Genomic DNA, 20,904 nt, shown 5'->3' with positions numbered 1-20,904 from the left:
AAGTTCATCTCAATACTTTGTTATGTACCCTTAGTTGGCAATAACGGAGGCCAAACGTTTTCTGTAACTCTTCAGCGTTCAAGCGTTTTACCTATTGCAGATTCAGTATTCCCAGCCTGGTCCATTTTGTCTCTGGTGTCCTTCGACAGCTCTTTGGTCTTGGCCGTAGTGGAGTTTGGAGTGTGACTGACTGAGATTGTGGACAGGTGTCTTTTATACCGATAATGAGTTCAAACAGGTGCCATTGAATGAATGAAATATTTATTGTCATCATCATCGGTATCATTGACAATCATTGACAATTACAAAATGTGATATGATTTGCCCAAAGGAACCGAAGAAGAAGACAAAGGCAGACGGGAGGAAGCATATGCTTATCAGTTTCCCGTCCCCCATACAACTTAAGACGCACACTCAGACATGGTACATACATCAGATGGCCACAAACTGTACAATAACTCAATCAACAATCTGGGTTTACAATAACTCAGCGTCCAGTCAAGCAGCTAGATTAATTTCAGGGTGTACAAGGTCTGTTTGCTGTGGGAACATTTTGTTGTGGCTATGTGTGTGGCAAAAGTGATTATGTGTTATCACAGCTGGTGTGAGTAGCGACTCAAAATGATTTTCTTATAAGTCTCTTAAAAGGATACATTCCTAAGGTGTACATAGTGGCAACAATTGGCGCACACAAAGATCACTGTAACAATTTCATCAGACATGAATGTATGAGGAAATCAAACAACATGTCGTACATATTTTATCCCAAGATTAATGTCTCCACAACAAAAAACATGCTTATTATTGTTTTTATACAGTATCTTTTCTATATTCTCAGTACGCTGGACATTTGAATCAGGAGCTCGGTAGACACAGCAGATAATTATGTTTTTACAATTGGGGATAAGGAGCTCAATTGTAATACATTCCAGGAGATTGTCAATCATAATTTAAACACCCTCTCCCCCCTTAGATGCCCGATTCATTTGTGCCATGTTATATCCGTGCAAATTAAAGTCAGAGCCTTTGTTATCTTTAACAAATCATCCTTAATGTGTTCAAAATTCTTGTAGAGACTCCTGCCATTGATACGTTTCAGTTTACCGTCCACATCCACGAGTTGTTATACTGGTCCGCTGTGTAGTATTTACAGTTATCCAGCTATTGTAGAAGTTGTGTGGTTTCAGATGTCATCATTAATTTTCAAGTGAGGTCAGCTGGTCAAGACTCCTAATAGCTTTAATCTTCATATCTTGCATCTTGACAAGGATCCTGCAATCCGAGACCCAGGTGTTGGCTATTTTCCCAGCTTTCTTTAGTTGACGTGCTTTTCTTGCAATTTCAGCATTTCGGCGAGTCAAGTTGTCATTCAAATAAATCTTCGACCCTTTCAGGTGGCGGCACTGGTTAAGCAGGGCAGTCTTGGTCTTGTGGTCTGCCGGCTTCATGAGCACCGTTGCCGGTCCTCTCCGCCCAGATGGAAGCAGAAAGCAGCGACGGATGTCCAGCGGTTCCATGTTTATTCCATACTCTTTCAGCTTAGCAATTGCCAGTTGCGCCACTGTATCACCTGGGCTAGGCGTCAGTTGTAATCCAGAAATGATGAGCTCATTTGCGCGTCGGCACTGGTCGAGATCGTCAGCCAAAATTTCCAGCCTCTTGATGCGAACATCTCTCTCCTCTACCGCCGGCTTGAGTTTCTCGTTTTCAGCGCGCATTGACTGGAGCTCTCTGACGATTTCTTGATTTTGGTTTTGAATCAAGCCAGTCAAGGAGACCTCCAATTTCTGTATGGAGGATTTTATTTCATCCAAGTCTCCAGGTTTCAAATTCTTTGGAGCCATACTGGGAGTCGAGCTTGCTGGCCCTGAGTTGGCCCTGAGCGCTTATCAGTTGAGATAAGTTGCTCTTGGGAGCGCGTCTGTTCACAGCTTGAGCTGAATCAACCATTAATACAGGTAACGAGTTGAACCTCGTTAGACCTCGTTAGAAGACGTTAGACCTCTTTGACAGCCAGAAATCTTGCTTGTCTGTAGGTCACCAAATACTTATTTTCCGCTGTAATTTGGAAATAAATTCTTTAAAAATCAAACAATGTGATTTTCTGTTTTTTTTTCCTCCACATTCTGTCTCTCATGGTTGAGGTTTACCCTTGCTGAAAATTACAGGCCTCTCTAATCTTTTCAAGTAGGAGAACTTGCACAATTGGTGGTTGACTAAATACTTATTTGCCCCACTGTATAATCACTGCCAGAACAATCAATTACAAAGGGATAGAATTTTTTAAAGTAATTCAAAGGGCCATTTCTTGAGGTCAGTCAGGCAACAATACAGTACTTTTATATACAAAATAAAATATAATTTAAAACAACAAAAATGCAACTAAATTCATTGGTAATTCACTTTATAACAAACATTTGATACTTGACCTGCATTACTGTATCACCTGCTAATGAACATCACATAAACCTTTCTAATAACACATTCTAGGGCAACAGGTGTATGCTAACAAGATGCTTACAGTGTATCTGCAAATTTTAAGCAGTCCAAAATTAACCACTATGTGGACTAGTAGTTAGCATTTCTGTCTCATTAATTCTGGCTCCTGAGCTTTAGATTTAAAAAATCCTGTTCCCTGTGATTAATTGTGTGTATATGGCAGAAAACACTCAGGTGACTTGAAGTTCCACTCTGAGACCCCCAATTTGGTCAAATTTCAAAATTGTCCGATATGCATGTGTGATACGTCATTGGAAAGCTTACAATCTCAATTTTCTGGGGGAAGAAAAATTTTGAACAGCAGGGCATTTAAAAAAAAAAAAAAAAAAGTTTTTTTTAAATAGCAAAACCCTATCTGAAGGTGAGAGCATGCGAGAGCAGAATTACAGACACCATGACTTTAACAAAATATTATTGCGTACTTGTTTCGATCGAAAGACTCCATGTAGCATGTATCACTGAGTGTCAAGACACAGCTGTGAATGGCCAGAGCTGAATTTTGGGGGGATTTTATGGGTGAAACATGGTTATATAACAAGGGTCGCATCAGAAATCGCAGACATCAAGAAGTGGTCGAGATTTTCTTTTTCATATATTTACCCTTTTAAACTTTTTTTTTCAAATTTCATTGTTTGGATTGATTATTTATCGCCTAAAACATTGGGGAAAATGTGATAGTAACAAAAAAAATACAATTAAGCAATAGTTATGAGGTAGATAGCCGTGACTTTTTTACAGACGCCATTTTTTTCATTGTGACGTAATTTGTTTAAAAGTTTAAAATATGTGAGTGAATCATTTTTTTTAAGTGTTTTTTTTTTAAAAACGAAATACAAGACATCAATTAACGATTCAAAGCTAACGAGAGACATTTTGAATAATAAATATAATTAATTCGTTTTATGGCCGGGTTGAAACAAAAGCGGTTGCGCGACGTCTGTAAACGGGGGTTTTCAGGGTAAATCGCACAAATTAAAAATAGCATTTATAGCAACAAGCATTTTTCTACTTTATTTTTTGTTAAAAAGAATTCGGTTGGACAGTAACAGGTTTAAGATTCATCATAACTATTTGAAGATTTGAATTGCTAAAAACATTAAAATATATACCGTATATACTTAAAAGTTTTTTTTTTTTTTTAATTAAACTGGGAAAAAAATGAAAAAAAACGTCTTATACATGTATATATAGATCTCTTTCCAATGCTAAATCTGGAGGACACTATTTGGCGGTTTTTCACTTATCGCGGCGGGTTCTGGTCCCCATTAACTGCGAAAAACGAGGGATCAATGTAGATAAATGGGAACTGATAGCATCAGATATACTCATAGTATAGCATATTTAGCCCATACATTACCAGCACATGAATCCGAATTATTGTCTTGTAATTGTTTTTAGAATTTAGAATTGTCTCTAACCGTTATAACTTAATTTATGCCACATTTAAATGACAATTCTGATCAAATTAGGTTGCAGTGGTGGCAGAGTCTGATTCAGACCGGATGATGGGAGATACTCAGTCCTGGCGGAATCGACACATCAATTTCAAGGAAATTGATATCCAGAAGCCTCTTTTTGGACTTTACACATACACGGATGCACAGGTAACTTTTTCTTTTTGTGTTTGGGAAATGATTTACCTTGAGCATATCCCTCCCACCCCCCAAAAAAGCTAAGCAATTGAAGGGTGTGTAGACTTTTTAGATTAAATGTTTACTTCTTTCAAGCACACTCTTAAATGTGTTTTCTTTATTTTTCCCAAGCTTCTTTGCCATTCCAGAAATCCACTGGCGCCCTCTAGGGGAAAGCCCCACCTCTTTCCTCCTAGCTGCATGTCACAACTCTGAATATTTTAAGGCTCCAACTATTTTTTTTTAACATTACAACATCATTTATGTGTTACCTTGTCTTTCATCTACAACCAACCACTGACCCACAGTGGCATTTTATTATGTAATCTGTTTGGCGGCTTAAACGGTGTTTGCCCTCGTTTTCGCAGACTGTTATGAATAGCCTTGAGCTCAGGGCCACCAGTACAGTTTGTGGTTCTTCTTATGCAACAATGACTAATGATTTTCTAACTCGGAGAAACTTCTTTAAAATGCCAAACAGTGCGAGATTTGTGACTAATCAGCGGGCTTGAAAAGACTTGCAAACCACGGGATATTGGCGAGAGTGTGAAATCTGAATCATCGTCCTCTCTTCTGTTGAGCAGATTGTCGCCGATCCCAGATTGCGGGTCGAGCAGGCCCTGAGGAATGCTGGCTTGCACCATACGCAGTACGCCCAAGAGGTTCTGGCCCATATCAAGCCCCCCAAACCGCCACGACGAGACACCAAATCTGAAATCCAGTTTTAAGCAAGCAAGTGAGATAGAGACCACTTTTTTGTTGTTGTTTTTTAAATAATTTATAGGTAAACATACTAACCAAAACATTTCAGAAGGTTGAAAATAATGGCAGAATCTCATCTCTGTGTCAATGCATTTTGATGATGTTTTTCCATTGATAGAGATACTGCAAGCACACCGGAAGCTCAAAACAAGAGTCAATAGCAACATATTTGGTACAATTAATGCATCGCGCACACATTGTTTGTGCTGATTCTGCTGAATGCATGATAGTTATCATTTAAAAGGAAATTATGTCTTCCTTTTGTATAACATTTGTTATGTTCTCTTGACTACATCTTCTTACTCCTCCGGCATTTTTGAACTGATTATCTTGAAGCCCATTTTATAATTTTTGGAGACTTATTGTTGCCGTAGGCTACGAGCAGGGCTCTCAACAGACTTGCAGGGGCCTGGGGACAAGAGACCATTATAGGGCCCCCCACCCAACCCCACCCCTGCCACCGGCTTGTCACGACAACATACGCAGTGCTTTTAACGCTTTGCACAATGACAGTGTAAATTTTCAAATTATCTAATTTGAGATGGACAGTTAAATGTAACCGACTGTAATGTGGTGTGACACAATATAAACAAACAATTTCCATCTAATGTCCCATGTAGGCTATAATACAATACAACAGAGAGTGCTATGACAGACATTTCGAATAATAAATATTAATTACTGAGCTTCTTTTTATGGCTGGATTGAAACAAAAGCGGTTGCGCGACATCTGTAAACGGGGGTTTCTAGGATAAAACGGACAAATTAAAAATAGTTCGGGGGCTTAATGCGCCATGAATCTGCTATTGCAGTATATAGACATATCGTTCTACTGTTGTATCAAATACAACAGTTCTTTTGGCTTAAAATACAGCAGTTTATTTTAAAGAGGGGTGCAAGAGCAGGAACTGCTTTATCAGCCTTGTCTGTGTTTTCTGTCATATACAGTGGGGCAAATAAGTATTTAGTCAACCACCAATTGTGCAAGTTCTCCTACTTGAAAAGATTAGAAAGGCCTGTAATTGTCAACCTCAACCATGAGAGACAGAATGTGGAGAAAAAAAACAGAAAATCACATTGTTTGATTTTTAAAGAATTTATTTCCAAATTAGAGTGGAAAATAAGTATTTGGTCACCTACAAACAAGCAAGATTTCTGGCTGTCAAAGAGGTCTAACGTCTTCTAACGAGGTCTAACGAGGCTCCACTCGTTACCTGTATTAATGGCACCTGTTTTAACTCATTATCGGTATAAAAGACACCTGCCCATTACCTCAGTCAGTCACACTCCAAACTCCATTATGGCCAAGACCAAAGAGCTGTCGAAGGACACCAGAGACAGAATTGTAGACCTGCACCAGGCTGGGAAGACTGAATCTGCAAGAGGTAAAACGCGTGGTTTATAGAAATCCACTGTGGGAGCAATTATTAGAAAATGGAAGACATACAAGACTACTGATAATCTCTGTCGATCTGGGGCTCCATGCAAGATCTCACCCCGTGGCGTCAAAATGATAACAAGAACGGTGAGCAAAAATCCCAGAACCACACGGGGGGACCTAGTGAATGACCTACAGAGAGCTAGGACCACAGTAACAAAGGCTACTATCAGTAACATAATGCGCCGCCAGGGACTCAAATCCGGCACTGCCAGACGTGTCCCCCTGCTGAAGCCAGTACACGTCCAGGCCCGTCTGCGGTTCGCTAGAGAGCATTTGGATGATCCAGAAGAGAACTGGGAGAATGTGTTATGGTCAGATGAAACCAAAATAGAGCATTTTGGTAGAAACGCAGGTTCTCGTGTTTGGAGGAGAAAGAAAACTGAATTGCATCCGAAGAACACCATACCCACTGTGAAGCATGGAGGTGGAAACATCATGCTTTGGGGCTGTTTTTCTGCAAAGGGACCAGGACGACTGATCTGTGTAAAGGAAAGAATGAATGGGGCCATGTATCGAGAGATTTTGAGTGAAAATCTCCTTCCATCAGCAAGGGCATTGAAGATGAGATGTGGCTGGGTCTTTCAGCATGACAATGATCCCAAAAACACAGCCAGGGCAAAAAAGGAGTGGCTTTGTAAGAAGCATTGCAAGGTCCTGGAGTGGCCTAGCATGTCTCCAGATCTCAACCCCATAGAAAATCTGTGGAGGGAGTTGAAAGTCCGTGTTGCCCAATGACAGCCCTAAAACATCACTGCTTTAGAGGAGATCTGCATGGACGAATGGGCCAAAACACCAGCAGCAGTGTGTGAAAAGCTTGTGAAGAGTTACAGAAAACGTTTGGCCTGTGTTATTGCCAACAAAGGGTACATAACAAAGTAGTGAGATGAACTTTTGGTATTGACCAAATACTTATTTTCCACCATGATTTGCAAATAAATTCTTTAAAAATCAAACAATGTGATTTTCTGGGTTGTTTTTTCCACATTCTGTCTCTCATGGTTGAGGTTTACCCATGTTGACAATTACAGGCCTGTCTAATATTTTCAAGTGGGAGAACTTGCACAATTAGTGGTTGACTAAAAACTTATTTGCCCCACTGTATGTGTATATACACACACACACACACACACACACACACATATATATATATATATATATTTAGTTTGGGGAAAAAGATTTCATATATATTTCTCTTTCCAATGCTGTTAAATCTGAATAAATCCATTGAACACAACAAAACAACCCCCCCCCCATGTAAAGAAGCTCAACTTTGCGAATTCTAGATTTTAGTCCCCATTAACCAGATTACTGATAATAATAACAATGGTGCACAGACAGCAATTGTGTACATGTTAAAACTTTATTAAAACAACATTGACAGAAGCACCACCACAACATGGTGGTCACACTAGTCGTAGAAAGGTATACATTGGTACTATGCTACAAGCGTGTGGAAATTATACATTATATCTACAACCAACTAAATAAATGTGAAGGGTCTTTTTCAAACAGACAGAGAAATAGATCGTTTCTAAAATCCGTATTAACAGTAGCACCAAAGTTTAACACATCCAGTACAAACTTAAATGTGTTTAACATCATGTTTAACTTAATCAAAGCAAAGAGTCTAAATAACACATATAAACATTAGGTACAGTATATACAATAAGTATTTCCGTCATATCTATGTACATTGATTTAAACAGGTAGTGCTCTTTAGACAATAAGTCCCAGACGTTTCTTGATGAAGTGGGCCACTAGGGCTTGAGGTCTCTTCTGGTACTCCACCAGAACATCGTGAGGGGACGTAATCTGGTCACCCTCCAAGCGATTCAGAAGCGTGACGCAGATGACGGCCGCTTATAGAACCACACAAACAAAAATAAGATCAGCAGGTCCTAGTGTGTAATGCTCAGTATTACTGCGCCAAAATTCACCTTTGAGGTCACATATGCGACACATGGCTGCAAAAACAGTGGATTCCATTTCGATGTTCCTAACGCCAGCTTCATACGCTTTTCTCAGATACTCCAGTTTTTCTTCATGGGAGAAGGAGCACAGAGCCCCGTCGAGTCGTCCTTGACCTGGGAAGCAGAGGATTCTCACCGCTTTGTCGTAGTGGGGATTACAACACTAAGGTAACACGGCATCAATGTACCTTCGTAAAAATCGTGGGTGCACATCGTGTTCCCGATCACAGTGGGAAGGTTTTGCAGCTCTCTGGAGCATTGCAGAAGCTCACTGGCCACCCCTTCGTCCAGCTCCGTGCTGCGGGTGATCACTTTACCTAGAACCACCTGCTCAAACTGAGGCCGGAAGGAGTAGTCCACCGCTTTTTCAGTCACCACCACTGTGCCTGGAGCCAAACCTGAACAAAATGACATATTACTTCTCTTCAAAGTGACTTTTTGCAATGTTGTGACTTTTGGAAAAAGTCATTACCGACTCCGCCGGATGTCCCCAGACGGAACAGGATCACGTCCCTGCAGTGGGCATGGTAAAGCAGTTTGATGAGCTCATGCAGCATAATGGAGATTGATGGCACACCCATTCCATGCTAAAAGGAAAAAGGCGACTTTCTATTTGAATGCTCATCTATGCTGTGTACAAAGAACCCTAGCATAATTAGCGTTCGTGAATTAAGGTGACCTGTTGGAATAATGTATGCCTCTGCATAGATATATAGTCTACACAGTTTTTACTTTATGCATCCCTTGTTTTTGTGAGGGGAAACTAAACCTTGATCACCTCTCTTGCTCCTGTACAATATTTTCACTATAAACAAAACAAAAATCCTAGTAAGGGGCACCCCTGGCATGACCTGCCTTAGTAGAAATGATCATGCATTTTTTCAAGGCACCACCAAGTTACATTTTAACTGTCCCTTGCTGTTTTGGTGCTCAGGCCGAAATGTGTCTAAAATAGTTCACTATACTTTTGTTTTTGAAAGTGAGCACAATGTTGGATCCATTTACCCCCCCCCCCCCCCAAGACTTTATATTTCTCATTTTTATAAACGTATTTGTTTGTAAAATAGATTATTTTAAAGGGAACCTCGGATTTAAAGACTTATAGGCTCTAATAAGCCACAATTGTTGTCTTTTACTAAAATGTGTTCTTAGAAACACATAAAATATTAGCCTGGAACCCCAGACACACCACTGTTCCAGCTATAGAGTCTGGCAACTGTTCCGCGGATCAAATTCCCAGGGCGGAGAAAGCCACAGCAAACAGACAGCGGGGTCGACCAATCAGCGACGGGCGGACGTGATGTTGGTAAAGCGACAAGAAACTCTAGCGCGAGGACGTAAACATACGAGGAGAGCGGAGAAGTTTACTCAACATGGCTAGTTTGAGACGGACTGTAGGTTTTAGTGACTCAATATGTTTTTGGTCATTTAAAACTGAATTTACCGCAGATAGGAGCATAATCTCGTCTCTCCCGTTCGCCATCTGTGGTGTTGTGGAGACGACTTCCGATGCGCAAGAGTGACGTTGCTTGTAAAGAACACGTCACGCAGATAAACAAATCTGATTGCACGGACGATTTCGTCAGGGCTCGAGAGGCCAATAAGGAGCTGGGTCCCAGACTCTATAGCTGCAACAGCGGTGAGTCTGGAGTTCCAGGCTAATAAAATATTGCCATTGATTTTAAAATCGACAATATTATTATACAGTGCCTTGCAAAAGTATTCGGCCCCCTTGAATCTTGCAACCTTTCGCCACATTTCAGGCTTCAAACATAAAGATATGAAATTTAATTTTTTTGTCAAGAATCAACAACAAGTGGGACACAATCGTGAAGTGGAACAACATTTATTGGATAATTTAAACTTTTTTAACAAATAAAAAACTGAAAAGTGGGGCGTGCAATATTATTCGGCCCCTTTACTTTCAGTGCAGCAAACTCACTCCAGAAGTTCAGTGAGGATCTCTGAATGATCCAATGTTGTCCTAAATGACCGATGATGATAAATAGAATCCACCTGTGTGTAATCAAGTCTCCGTATAAATGCACCTGCTCTGTGATAGTCTCAGGGTTCTGTTTAAAGTGCAGAGAGCATTATGAAAACCAAGGAACACACCAAGCAGGTCCGAGATACTGTTGTGGAGAAGTTTAAAGCCGGATTTCGATACAAAAAGATTTCCCAAGCTTTAAACATCTCAAGGAGCACTGTGCAAGCCATCATATTGAAATGGAAGGAGCATCATACCACTGCAAATCTACCAAGACCCGGCCGTCCTTCCAAACTTTCTTCTCAAACAAGGAGAAAACTGATCAGAGATGCAGCCAAGAGGCCCATGATCACTCTGGATGAACTGCAGAGATCTACAGCTGAGGTGGGAGAGTCTGTCCATAGGACAACAATCAGTCGTACACTGCACAAATCTGGCCTTTATGGAAGAGTGGCAAGAAGAAAGCCATTTCTCAAAGATATCCATAAAAAGTCTCATTTAAAGTTTGCCACAAGCCACCTGGGAGACACACCAAACATGTGGAAGAAGGTGCTCTGGTCAGATGAAACCAAAATTGAACTTTTTGGCCACAATGCAAAACGATATGTTTGGCGTAAAAGCAACACAGCTCATCACCCTGAACACACCATCCCCACTGTCAAACATGGTGGTGGCAGCATCATGGTTTGGGCCTGCTTTTCTTCAGCAGGGACAGGGAAGATGGTTAAAATTGACGGGAAGATGGATGCAGCCAAATACAGGAACATTCTGGAAGAAAACCTGTTGGTATCTGCACAAGACCTGAGACTGGGACGGAGATTTATCTTCCAACAGGACAATGATCCAAAACATAAAGCCAAATCTACAATGGAATGGTTCAAAAATAAACATATCCAGGTGTTAGAATGGCCAAGTCAAAGTCCAGACCTGAATCCAATCGACAATCTGTGGAAAGAGCTGAAGACTGCTGTTCACAAACACTCTCCATCCAACCTCAGTGAGCTCGAGCTGTTTTGCAAGGAAGAATGGGCAAGAATGTCAGTCTCTCGATGTGCAAAACTGATAGAAACATACCCCAAGCGACTTGCAGCTGTAATTGGAGCAAAAGGTGGCGCTACAAAGTATTAACGCAAGGGGGCCGAATAATATTGCACGCCCCACTTTTCAGTTTTTTATTTGTTATAGAAGTTTAAATTATCCAATAAATTTTGTTCCACTTCACGATTGTGTCCCACTTGTTGTTGATTCTTGACAAACAATTAAAATTTTATATCTTTATGTTTGAAGCCTGAAATGTGGCGAAATGTTGCAAGGTTCAAGGGGGCCGAATACTTTTGCAAGGCACTGTATATATATGTTTTGACCCACGGATGGCGCCATGTTTTATGAACGCTCGGGGTGATGACATAGATTGTCACTGTCACTGTCACTTCCGAGTTACTGCATTTCTTTCAACGCGGCCAGATGTCCAACACATACGCTTAAAAGCAGCGAGCACTTACCATTTGCGTTTTTTGTTAGTTTTTAGGGTTTTTTTGAGTCTTTTATTACCTTTTCATTGCCTCAAAATACTTTCTGCACATGTTTCCCGCTCATACTTTTAAGAATAGTGTTTTCTTGTGGTAGCTTTAAAGCAGATTGTTGACCACATTAGTCTCGTTGCATATTTAAACCACCCTTATTTGATATTACTACGTTGAAATATTTTCTCATAAAGTGCCTATGACAAGAGACCATTGGACGGATGACTAAGTGAGTAAGCTACATGTTTGTGTTATGTCAAATACTGGGATCATGGCAAACATTTTAAGGAGGTGGCTAGCATTTGTGGGTGACAATGCTCCCTGTCCACTTAAAAGGCCACTATAGAGCGCTATCCTTGGCTTGGGCCCGGGGAGCCCCCCGGTCTCGTCTCCAGTTCTCGATTGCTTTGAGGCTTCGACCCCCCCCCCTTGGTCCTCTTCACGTGCCCGCCTAGAGAGCGCTATACTCGGCTTGGGCTCGGGCAACCACGCGCTCCGACATTGGCCGGTTTGTCCACCAAGAAATTCGAGAATGCGCCATTTTCGGCGTTCATTCCCCTCTGAGTCCCTGGCAACGAGCACTGCCTGCCTGCCAGGGCTGCAGCAGAATGACGAGCCGAAACTTGCTTGCCGCCAGAGGCTGGCCGGTCAGTGAAGACAATCAACCCGGCCGCTGTGTGTGACATAAATTAGGGTAGTTATGTGTAATTTTTCGTTTTTGAACAGCGACGAAAAGACTTGGAAGAGCCGCTCGGATCGGGTTAGCACGTCGCCTAGCTCTCACGCCTCCTGTTTTGTTTATGCTTAGTCTTTACTCTGTCTCCGAAGCCGGGGCAGGAAAAAGACAAAAGCCGGACTAACTCTGGTGGCATAAAATACGATTTGGGAAGTTGAAGAACAGTTTTGACCATTATGCAGTTATTTAGCCCTGTCGTACTGAATAAATGCACTTTTAATATTCCATTTCAATTTAGCAATTGGGGAAAAAAATATTACATAAAAAGAATATCCTGTAAAAATATTGAAGTAAAGATATAAAACCAATGATGACATTTTGCTGCTCTCTGTCGCATTTTCCTCGTTCTGAATTTTCACCATCAGGCTGAATTCTAAATCAGCTGAAATCGTTACTCTGCCGACGTCATCACCCAGATAGAGGCGCGAGAGCGCTATAATGATAGGTGGGGCTAAATGGCAGATTAAAAGACTCATTTCTCATCATCTGCGCTTTGCCAATTTGTTGTATATAGTCAGATCGTCTCAAAATATGATTTTAATTCACATAAAAATGCTATTTAAGATTTTTTTTTTTAATCGTGTCTGTATCATGTCTCCCTCCTCCAACACACCTGACTCTAATAATCAGGATCGTTATCAGGCTCCTGCAGAGCTTACTGATGAGCTGATCATTTGATTCAGGTGTTTTTAAAGAAGGAGACATGGAAAACAAGCTGGATAGGGGCCCTCGAGGACCGGAGTTGGCTACCCCTGATCTAAACAAAACAAGCTGAAAGCGTACGGTAGTATTTTGGGTGTCAAATTCGCCTCTTGTAAGACATTTCGTCAGTGTAGCACATTTTGGCAGAACACTTTTTTTTTTTTTTCCCTAATCTTGTCTCGTCTCGTCCAGTCTTTCCTGTTCATTTTGCTCTTGCTGCTCGTTTTGTGAAATATCGACAGTGCTGTCATGCTCATTAATGTTCCTATGGCTTCAAATTAAAAGGCTTGAACAGATGACACGTTTATGTCACTAGAGTCATACTCTGGAAGTCCGGCAGCGTAACCATGTGACATCACCGCCCTGCGACGTCAACAGCTATGGCGACCTACTAGTTAAACAATGTTTATCTTTTAAAAACTGCAAGTCTTTCTATCCGTGGATTCCTTTAAAACAACAAAAATCATGTGAAAACCAAGTGAGTCAAAATAATTCTTTTTGAATACAGTTTTTAGCAAGAATATAAAAAAATACATCTGCAATTACATTTTTAGGCTTGGGTTGATCTAAAATGTTTTGGTTCAATTAGGAGGAAGCAGATTCGTGATATGGATCAAATGTATTTTTCCAGCACAGACCAGCATTTTCAAAGTAGAACTTGTTTACGCAAATTTGGATCCAAATTGGTTAGTTATATGTTATCGTGTTATCTTCTGTTGATGCAAATTTTTACTATGGCTTTGTTATTATATGCATTCATCACTTATCTATAGTGCTTATCCTGATTAAGGTCATGGTTGAGATGGAGTCTATCCCAAGTGACATTGGACAGAAGGCAGGCTTTGCCATGGACTGGTTGCTAGCCACCTCACACTTCAAATAAAACCTGGTAGAGTAGAATACTCACACTTATAGAGAGCACTGGTCCCACTTTATACATGCAGTAGCGGTCGGTTCCCTCACAAATATCCCGGACTTCAGCAGGGTTTCCAGGCAGTTTTAGCTCCTGGTGGATAAACTGGGCGAAGGCTTTCATGCGGTTGGAACTGCCTCCAACGCACACAAACTGCAAGAGAGGAGATCATAAAACAACTGTTTGTAAATATTTCTTCTTGAATGTTGTACCTTAATGTCACCAAACATCTCTGGCAAGTTGTGAGATTTGGTACTCAAGCTGAAGTGGTACAGAATGTCCTCCTCCATGGTGTCCAAGTAAGGGTTTTTCACTTGGACCTGTTGTCTAAAACGGAAAATGTGCATTCAGTTCATTGAACTCAAGTCAGATAACAGAATTTTTGCATAATCATTTTGTGCTCATGAATCACTTTAGAGCAGGTTTTTCATTGCACTTTATGGTAAATCATCAAATTTCATGACAGGGCTCAATACTCTCAATAATAAAGCAGCAATCTGACTACAACACGTGGTATAAATTCCATAGTCTTTGGACATAATCCCGAGAACATATTCATTTTAAAGGCCCTGTGGAAATGTCCAAAATGTGCCTAAATTGACTGCTTCAAACCAAAATATCGTTTTCCTTTTGAGCTTGGCTTCTTGAGTCTTTTTAGAGTGTTTTACCCAAATTTCATGTTGTGCAAGAAAACTTTAAATGGAGGGTAAATTTTCATAAAACCCTGTTTTTGAGCTTGCACCCAAATATCTTGTGACAAATTAAACCTGATTTCATGGTGGGCTGCCAAGTAAATTTTTGGTAATCATACATGCAACACTTATCAAATTTCCACCAGGGGAAAAAAATGAAAGATTTGTTGAGGTTTGCAGATGGAAAAACAATTTGTAGATGACCCTTGACCCAAAGCAATTTCTTCAATTGTACTGTACTTTTCATTAATTAACCATTCAAACTGAGAAATATCAAAGAAAACTTACTTGACATATTCACTGTGATCGTTCCCCATGCAGTTAAGTAGAATTGGTGCCATGAATACAAAGAAAATCGAGTCAAATTTTGGGAAAAAAATCACTGCTTCGGCTGCGTTAAGTGTCTCAACGAAAATGTTCCGTCTCCAAGTCAAGAGCTTATATAGCCTTGACTTGTCACCTGGCCGCTGATTGGCTGGGAAAGAGAGGAGTAGCATTCACTCGCTCACAAAAACATCAGCCGACAATCAAAAAACGTCGGGGTCAATCGACTAGGAAATGATTGGTCTCGCGTGCGTGTCTGCCCTCAGAATAACGTATGTGTTATGACATTCTGCTTTACTGGGAACACTGATAACCGTTGACCCTGTCTTGTGAACACAATGACAGGCTGTGTTATGTCAACCTAAACAACACCGGAGCAAATACGTTATTGTGACTCAGAGAACATTTTAAAACCTTTGCATCATGTTCTCACTGTAGTTGGTAAAAGCTGGGCAATAAAAATGAACTTAAGCCCTTATAAAGTAGATGAATATTTCTTTATACAGTGAAGAAAATAAGTACTTGAACACCCAGCTATTTTGCAAGTTCTCACACTTAGAAATCATGGAGGGGTCCGAACTTTTCATCTTAGTTGCATGTATACTGTGAGAGAAATAAGCTAAAAAGAAAAATCCAGAAATCACAATGTATGAACATGTGTGGTGCAGCTGAAAATAAGTATTTGAACACCTGAGAAAACGAATGTTAATATTTGGTACAGTAGCCTTTGTTTGCGATTACAGAGGTCAAATGTTTCCTGTAGTTTTTTACCAGGTTTGCACACACTGCAGGAGGGATCTTGGGCCACCCATCAGTCAGGTTTCTGGGCTGTAGCTGAGAAACACAGAGTTTGAGCTCCCTCCAAAGATTTTCATTTGCGTTTAGGTATGGAGACCGGTGAGGCCTTGCTAGAACCTTGTTATGCTTCTTACAGAGCCACCCCTTGGTTTTCCTGGCCGTGTGCTTCAGGTCATTGTCATGTTAGAAGACCCAGGCACGACCCATTTTCAATTCTCTGACTGAAGGAAGGAGGTTGTTCCCCCAAATTTCACAATCCAGGGCCTCAGTCATCCTCACTAGGAGGTTGTTCCCCAAAATCTCACAATACAGGGCCTCAGTCATCCTCTCTTTAACTCAATGCACTCGTCCTGTCCCATACGCAGAAAAATACCTCCAGAGTATGATGTTACCACCACATGCTTCACAGAAGGGATGGTGTTCTTTAGCTAATACTCACCATTCTTCTTCCTCCAAACATGTTTTGTGGAATTATGACTAGAGATGTCCCGATCGATCGGGATGTCGAGACATCTCTAGTCATAATAGTCCGATAGTCATAGTCCGATCACGTCATTTTCAAAGTATCGGAATCGGCAAAAAAATATCGGCCATGCCTTTTTTTTTATATAAATATTTTTAATTGTTTTCTAATTGTATTTAACGTTAGACATAATATGTTAAACTCATCCAGAGTCTTTAGTTTAGGCTTAAAGTAGGGTTATCAAATTTATCCCGATAACGGCAGTAAGAAATTTTTTAAAAAATGTATCACGTTAAAATATTTAATGCAATTAATGCATGCGCTGCAGGACCCACTCACGCATTGTCACACTCAATTTGTAATGGCGACGTTTTACCTATATAGAGAGGTAAAAGGCAGCGTAAAATGAGTAGAGTGAATTTTGGCAGCCTTTGGAGCCTTGTTTTAATTGGCTAAAGCCTTACAATCCCTCTCTCTATGATTAGAAATATCATGGGAAGCAAGGTAGCAATTGATCTTTTTCTTAACACCTAAAGTTATTTCCCAACGCAGAGAAGATATATCAATTGGTAGCACTACGCACAGTCATGGTTCCACTTCCCATCATGCATTTGGGCATGCCTACAGTATCATTTACTGAAAGCTCAACAAATACACTAGATGGCAATATTTAGTCACAATATACAAAGTCACAAGTCTTTCTATTTGTGGATCCCTCTCACAGAAAGAATGTTAATAATGTAAATGCCATCTTGAGAATATATTTGGAGGATTTATTGTCATAATAAACAAATATAGTACTTATGTACTGTATGTTAAATGTACGTATATATTCGTCCGAGTTTTATTCATTTTTTTCTTAATGCAGTGCCAAAATGTATATAATCGGGAAAAATTATCGGGAATGATTGGAATTGAATCGGGAGCCAAAAAAAAAAAAGCAATCGGATCGGGAAATATCGGGATAAACAAACTAAAACGATCGGGATCGGATCGGGAGCAAAAAACATGATCGGAACAACCCTAAATATGACCAAAAAGTTCTATTTTACTCTGATCTGACAACAAAACTTGCTCCCATGACTCCAGTGCGTCACCCAAATAATCATAGGCAAACTTGAGACGGGCCTTGACATGTGCTGGTTTAAGCAGGGGAACCTTCCGTGCCAAGCATGATTTCAAACCATGGCGTCTTCGTGTATTACCAACAGTAACCTTGGAAACTGTGGTCCCAGCTCTTTTTGGGTCATTGACCAACTCCTGTCATGTAGTTTTGGGCTGATTCCTCACCTTTTTTTAGGATCAGTGAGACATGGAGCTCCATGGGGCTCCACTCCGATTGAGATTGACCGTCATGCTTAGCTGCTTCCATTTTCTAATGATTGCTCCAACAGTGGACCTTTTTTCACCAAGCTGCTTGGCAATTGCTCCATAGCCCTTTCCAGCCTTTTGGAGGTGAACAATTTTGTCTCTGGTGTCTTTGGACAGCTCTTTGGTCTTGACCATGTTACAAAGCTTAAGTCTTACTGATTGTATGGGGTGGACAGGTTTCTTTATGCTGGTATCGACCTCAACAAAGTGCATTTGATTCAAGATAATACATGGAGTGGAGGTGGACTTTTAATAGGCAGACTTTCAGGTCTTTGAGGGTTAGCTTCTAGTGGATAGACAGGTGTTGAAATACTTATTTGCAACTGTATCACACAAATAAATTGTCAAAAAATCATGCATTGTGATTTCTGGATTTTTCTTTTTAGATTATCTCTCTCACATTGGACATGCACTTACATTGAAATTTCTGACTCCTTCATGATTTCTAAGTGGGAGAACTTGCAAAGTAGCCGGGTGTTCAAATACTTATTTCCTCCACTGTATATAAATCATACATGTCTAAAGATGATTGTTGAAAACCTGCAGACTGAGAACTGTGTTGTACTGTGTTGTTTGAATACAGCATTTAAACATTTTTTTTCAAAATTTCAGTTATCTCTATTTTTTATGGAGCGTGGCTGAAAGTTTCCCAATGACACATTTCAATGTCGTTCCTGTGTCCAGAGTTGATTTATAGGGATCTAAAGATTCTTGTCAGCGTGTCCTTAAGGGTTTGTGTCACCGTATCACAACTGCTTGAGATAAATATTTCTTTTCTATTTCATCAGAAACATTCCAAACCCCCTAACTGATATCTAATCATTTGTAAAGTTTGCCTTTGTTTTTTTCCCATTACTCAACACTGGCTACTTATTTGCAAAGAATAGAGTGGAGTCAATAATTACTTTTCACATTTGGTCCTTATGTGAGAAGGCACTGCAATTGTCATAATACTTTTTAAAGTTAATATTGCTGGTGTTTATTTAATCCTCATTTGCTCATGTTTGGATAAATGTTTTCCACATCAATCGTGCTTATTATTCCTTGTGCATTTGTTCATTTTTATATTGTTATGGGTCATTTGTTTTAAGAAGGTGCCATTTAACAGAGTGGACAACTAACAGTGTGGACATTTTGTGCTAAAGTTAGCCCTCAGCCTAGCTTTGCCAGCATAATGGCTAACATAACTTTGTATACTTGATGAAAAATGTATAATTTTAAAAATACACCTTTTGAAATGATTCAATACAATTAATTTCTTTGATATATGTATAGTTTTAACAGAGTGGACACAAGATCAACCACACTGAACTTGCCTGGCACGGCCAGACTGTTCTCCCTGTATTTTTCAAACACCGTGAGAAGAGTCTGGGACCCAGCTCTTAATGGCCTCTCGAGCCTGAACGAAATCATCCGTGCAATCAGATTCGTTTATTTGCGTGTTCTTAAAGAGCAACGTCCCTCTTGCGTATCGGAAGTCGTTTCCACAACAACACAGATGGCGAATTGGAGAGCTGACGATATGTTCCAATCCGCGTTTTAAATGACAAAAAAAACACATCGAGTCGTTTAAACCAACAGTCTGTCTCGTGCTAGCCATATTGAATAAACTTCTCCGTTCTCTGCTCTCCTTGTATGTTTATTTCGACGCGCTAGAGTTTCTTGTTGCTTTACCAACATCACGTCTGCCCGTTGCCGATTGGTCCACTCTGCTGTCAGTTTGCTGTGGCTTGCTCCGCCCTGGAAATTTGATCCGCAGAACGGTCGCCAGACTCTATCGCTGGAACAGCGATGAGTCTGTAGTTCACTGTTTTGTGGCAAAAGGTGGATTTTTCCAGATGAATCTTCCATTGAATTACACAACAGTCGCCGCAATATTGCAGGAGACCTACTGGAGCCCGCATGGATCCAAGATTGACTCGGAAAACAGTGGTTGGTGGTGGCAAAATCATGGTCTGGGGTTACATCCAGTATGGGGGTGTGTGAGAGATCTGCAGGGCGGAAGGCAACATAAATAGCCTGAAATATCAACAAATCTTAGCTGCCTTTACATTCCTAACCACAAAAAGGGACAAATTCCGCAGCAGGATGGTGCTCCATTGCATACTTCAATCTACCTCAAAGTTCCTCAAGGCAAAGAAGATCAAGATCTTCTAGGACTGGCCAGCCCAGTCACCAGACATTAACAGGATGAAAGAGGAAGCATGGAAGACGAAACCCAAGAATGTTGATGAACTCTGGGAGGCATTCAAGACTGCTTTCTTTGATATTCTTGATGACTTCATCAATAAATTGTATGAATCCTTGCCGAACCGCATGGATGCAGTCCTTCAAGCCCATGGAAGTCATTTAAAATATTAAATGTTGACCTTTTGTATTTGAAGTACATTTTTTTGTTCAATTTTCACACTACTTTCTGTGGGCGACAAAACTTTTGCCAAAATTTGACCTTTATGTCTTCATTAAATGATAAATCTATTTTCAGTGAAACAAATATTTTTTTGTTCATTCAACATCATTTGGGAGGGTCTTAGCTTTCATATGAGCCATTTCTGAAACCAATTGAATAATTAAAAGTCAGACGATTAGCAATTGTTTCTTCAAAAGTGATAAGCGACAAGACTTTTATCAGGGACTGTATGTATATATATATATATATATATATATATATATATATATATATATATATATATATATATATATTAGGGCTGTCAAAATTATCGCGTTAACAGGCGGTAATTAATTTTTTAAATTAATCACGTTAAAATATTTGACGCAATTAACGCACAAATGCCCCGCTCAAACAGATTAAAATTACAGCACAGTGAAATGTGTACTTTTGTTTTTCGGCGTTTTGCCACCCTCTGCTGGCGCTTAGGTGCGACTGATTTTATAGGCTTCAGCACCCATGAGCATTGTGTAAGTAATTATTGACATCAACAATGGCGGGCTACTAGTTTATTTTTTTATTGAAATTTTTACAAATTTTATTAAAGCGAAAACATGAAAAGGGGTTTTAATATAAAATTTCTATAACTTGTACTAACATTTATCTTTTAAGAACTACAAGTCTTTCTATCCATGGATCGCTT

General features: G+C 40.1%; 2 protein-coding genes across 4 annotated transcripts in view; one reads left to right on the top strand and one right to left on the bottom strand.

The window, feature by feature from the left end:
- LOC130927093 (coiled-coil domain-containing protein 148-like) overlaps positions 1 to 10,065 on the top strand; it is an 89,107-nt gene extending 79,042 nt beyond the window's left edge. For all 3 annotated transcript variants that reach the window (XM_057852640.1, XM_057852638.1, XM_057852641.1), the window contains exons 14-16: positions 3,969 to 4,103; positions 4,715 to 4,866; positions 8,359 to 10,065. In XM_057852640.1, coding sequence (XP_057708623.1) covers positions 3,969 to 4,103; positions 4,715 to 4,858 — 279 coding nt within the window. In that variant the 3' untranslated portion in view covers positions 4,859 to 4,866; positions 8,359 to 10,065. The remainder of the gene's footprint in view (positions 1 to 3,968; positions 4,104 to 4,714; positions 4,867 to 8,358) is intronic.
- On the bottom strand, positions 7,681 to 15,387 carry upp2 (uridine phosphorylase 2). The gene is made up of 7 exons (XM_057852642.1): positions 15,145 to 15,387; positions 14,377 to 14,491; positions 14,159 to 14,317; positions 8,776 to 8,890; positions 8,492 to 8,701; positions 8,271 to 8,417; positions 7,681 to 8,192 (listed from the first exon to the last, which is right to left on the bottom strand). Exons 1-7 carry the CDS (start codon positions 15,351 to 15,353, stop codon positions 8,050 to 8,052), a joined length of 1,098 nt encoding a protein of 365 aa, XP_057708625.1. The 5' UTR covers positions 15,354 to 15,387; the 3' UTR covers positions 7,681 to 8,049.
- Between the last annotated feature and the right edge of the window lie 5,517 nt (positions 15,388 to 20,904).

Source organism: Corythoichthys intestinalis, chromosome 12 (genome assembly GCF_030265065.1).
Source record: "Corythoichthys intestinalis isolate RoL2023-P3 chromosome 12, ASM3026506v1, whole genome shotgun sequence".
In the NCBI taxonomy this organism is placed as follows: domain Eukaryota; kingdom Metazoa; phylum Chordata; class Actinopteri; order Syngnathiformes; family Syngnathidae; genus Corythoichthys; species Corythoichthys intestinalis.
This window is presented reverse-complemented; position numbering and strand designations above follow the sequence as displayed.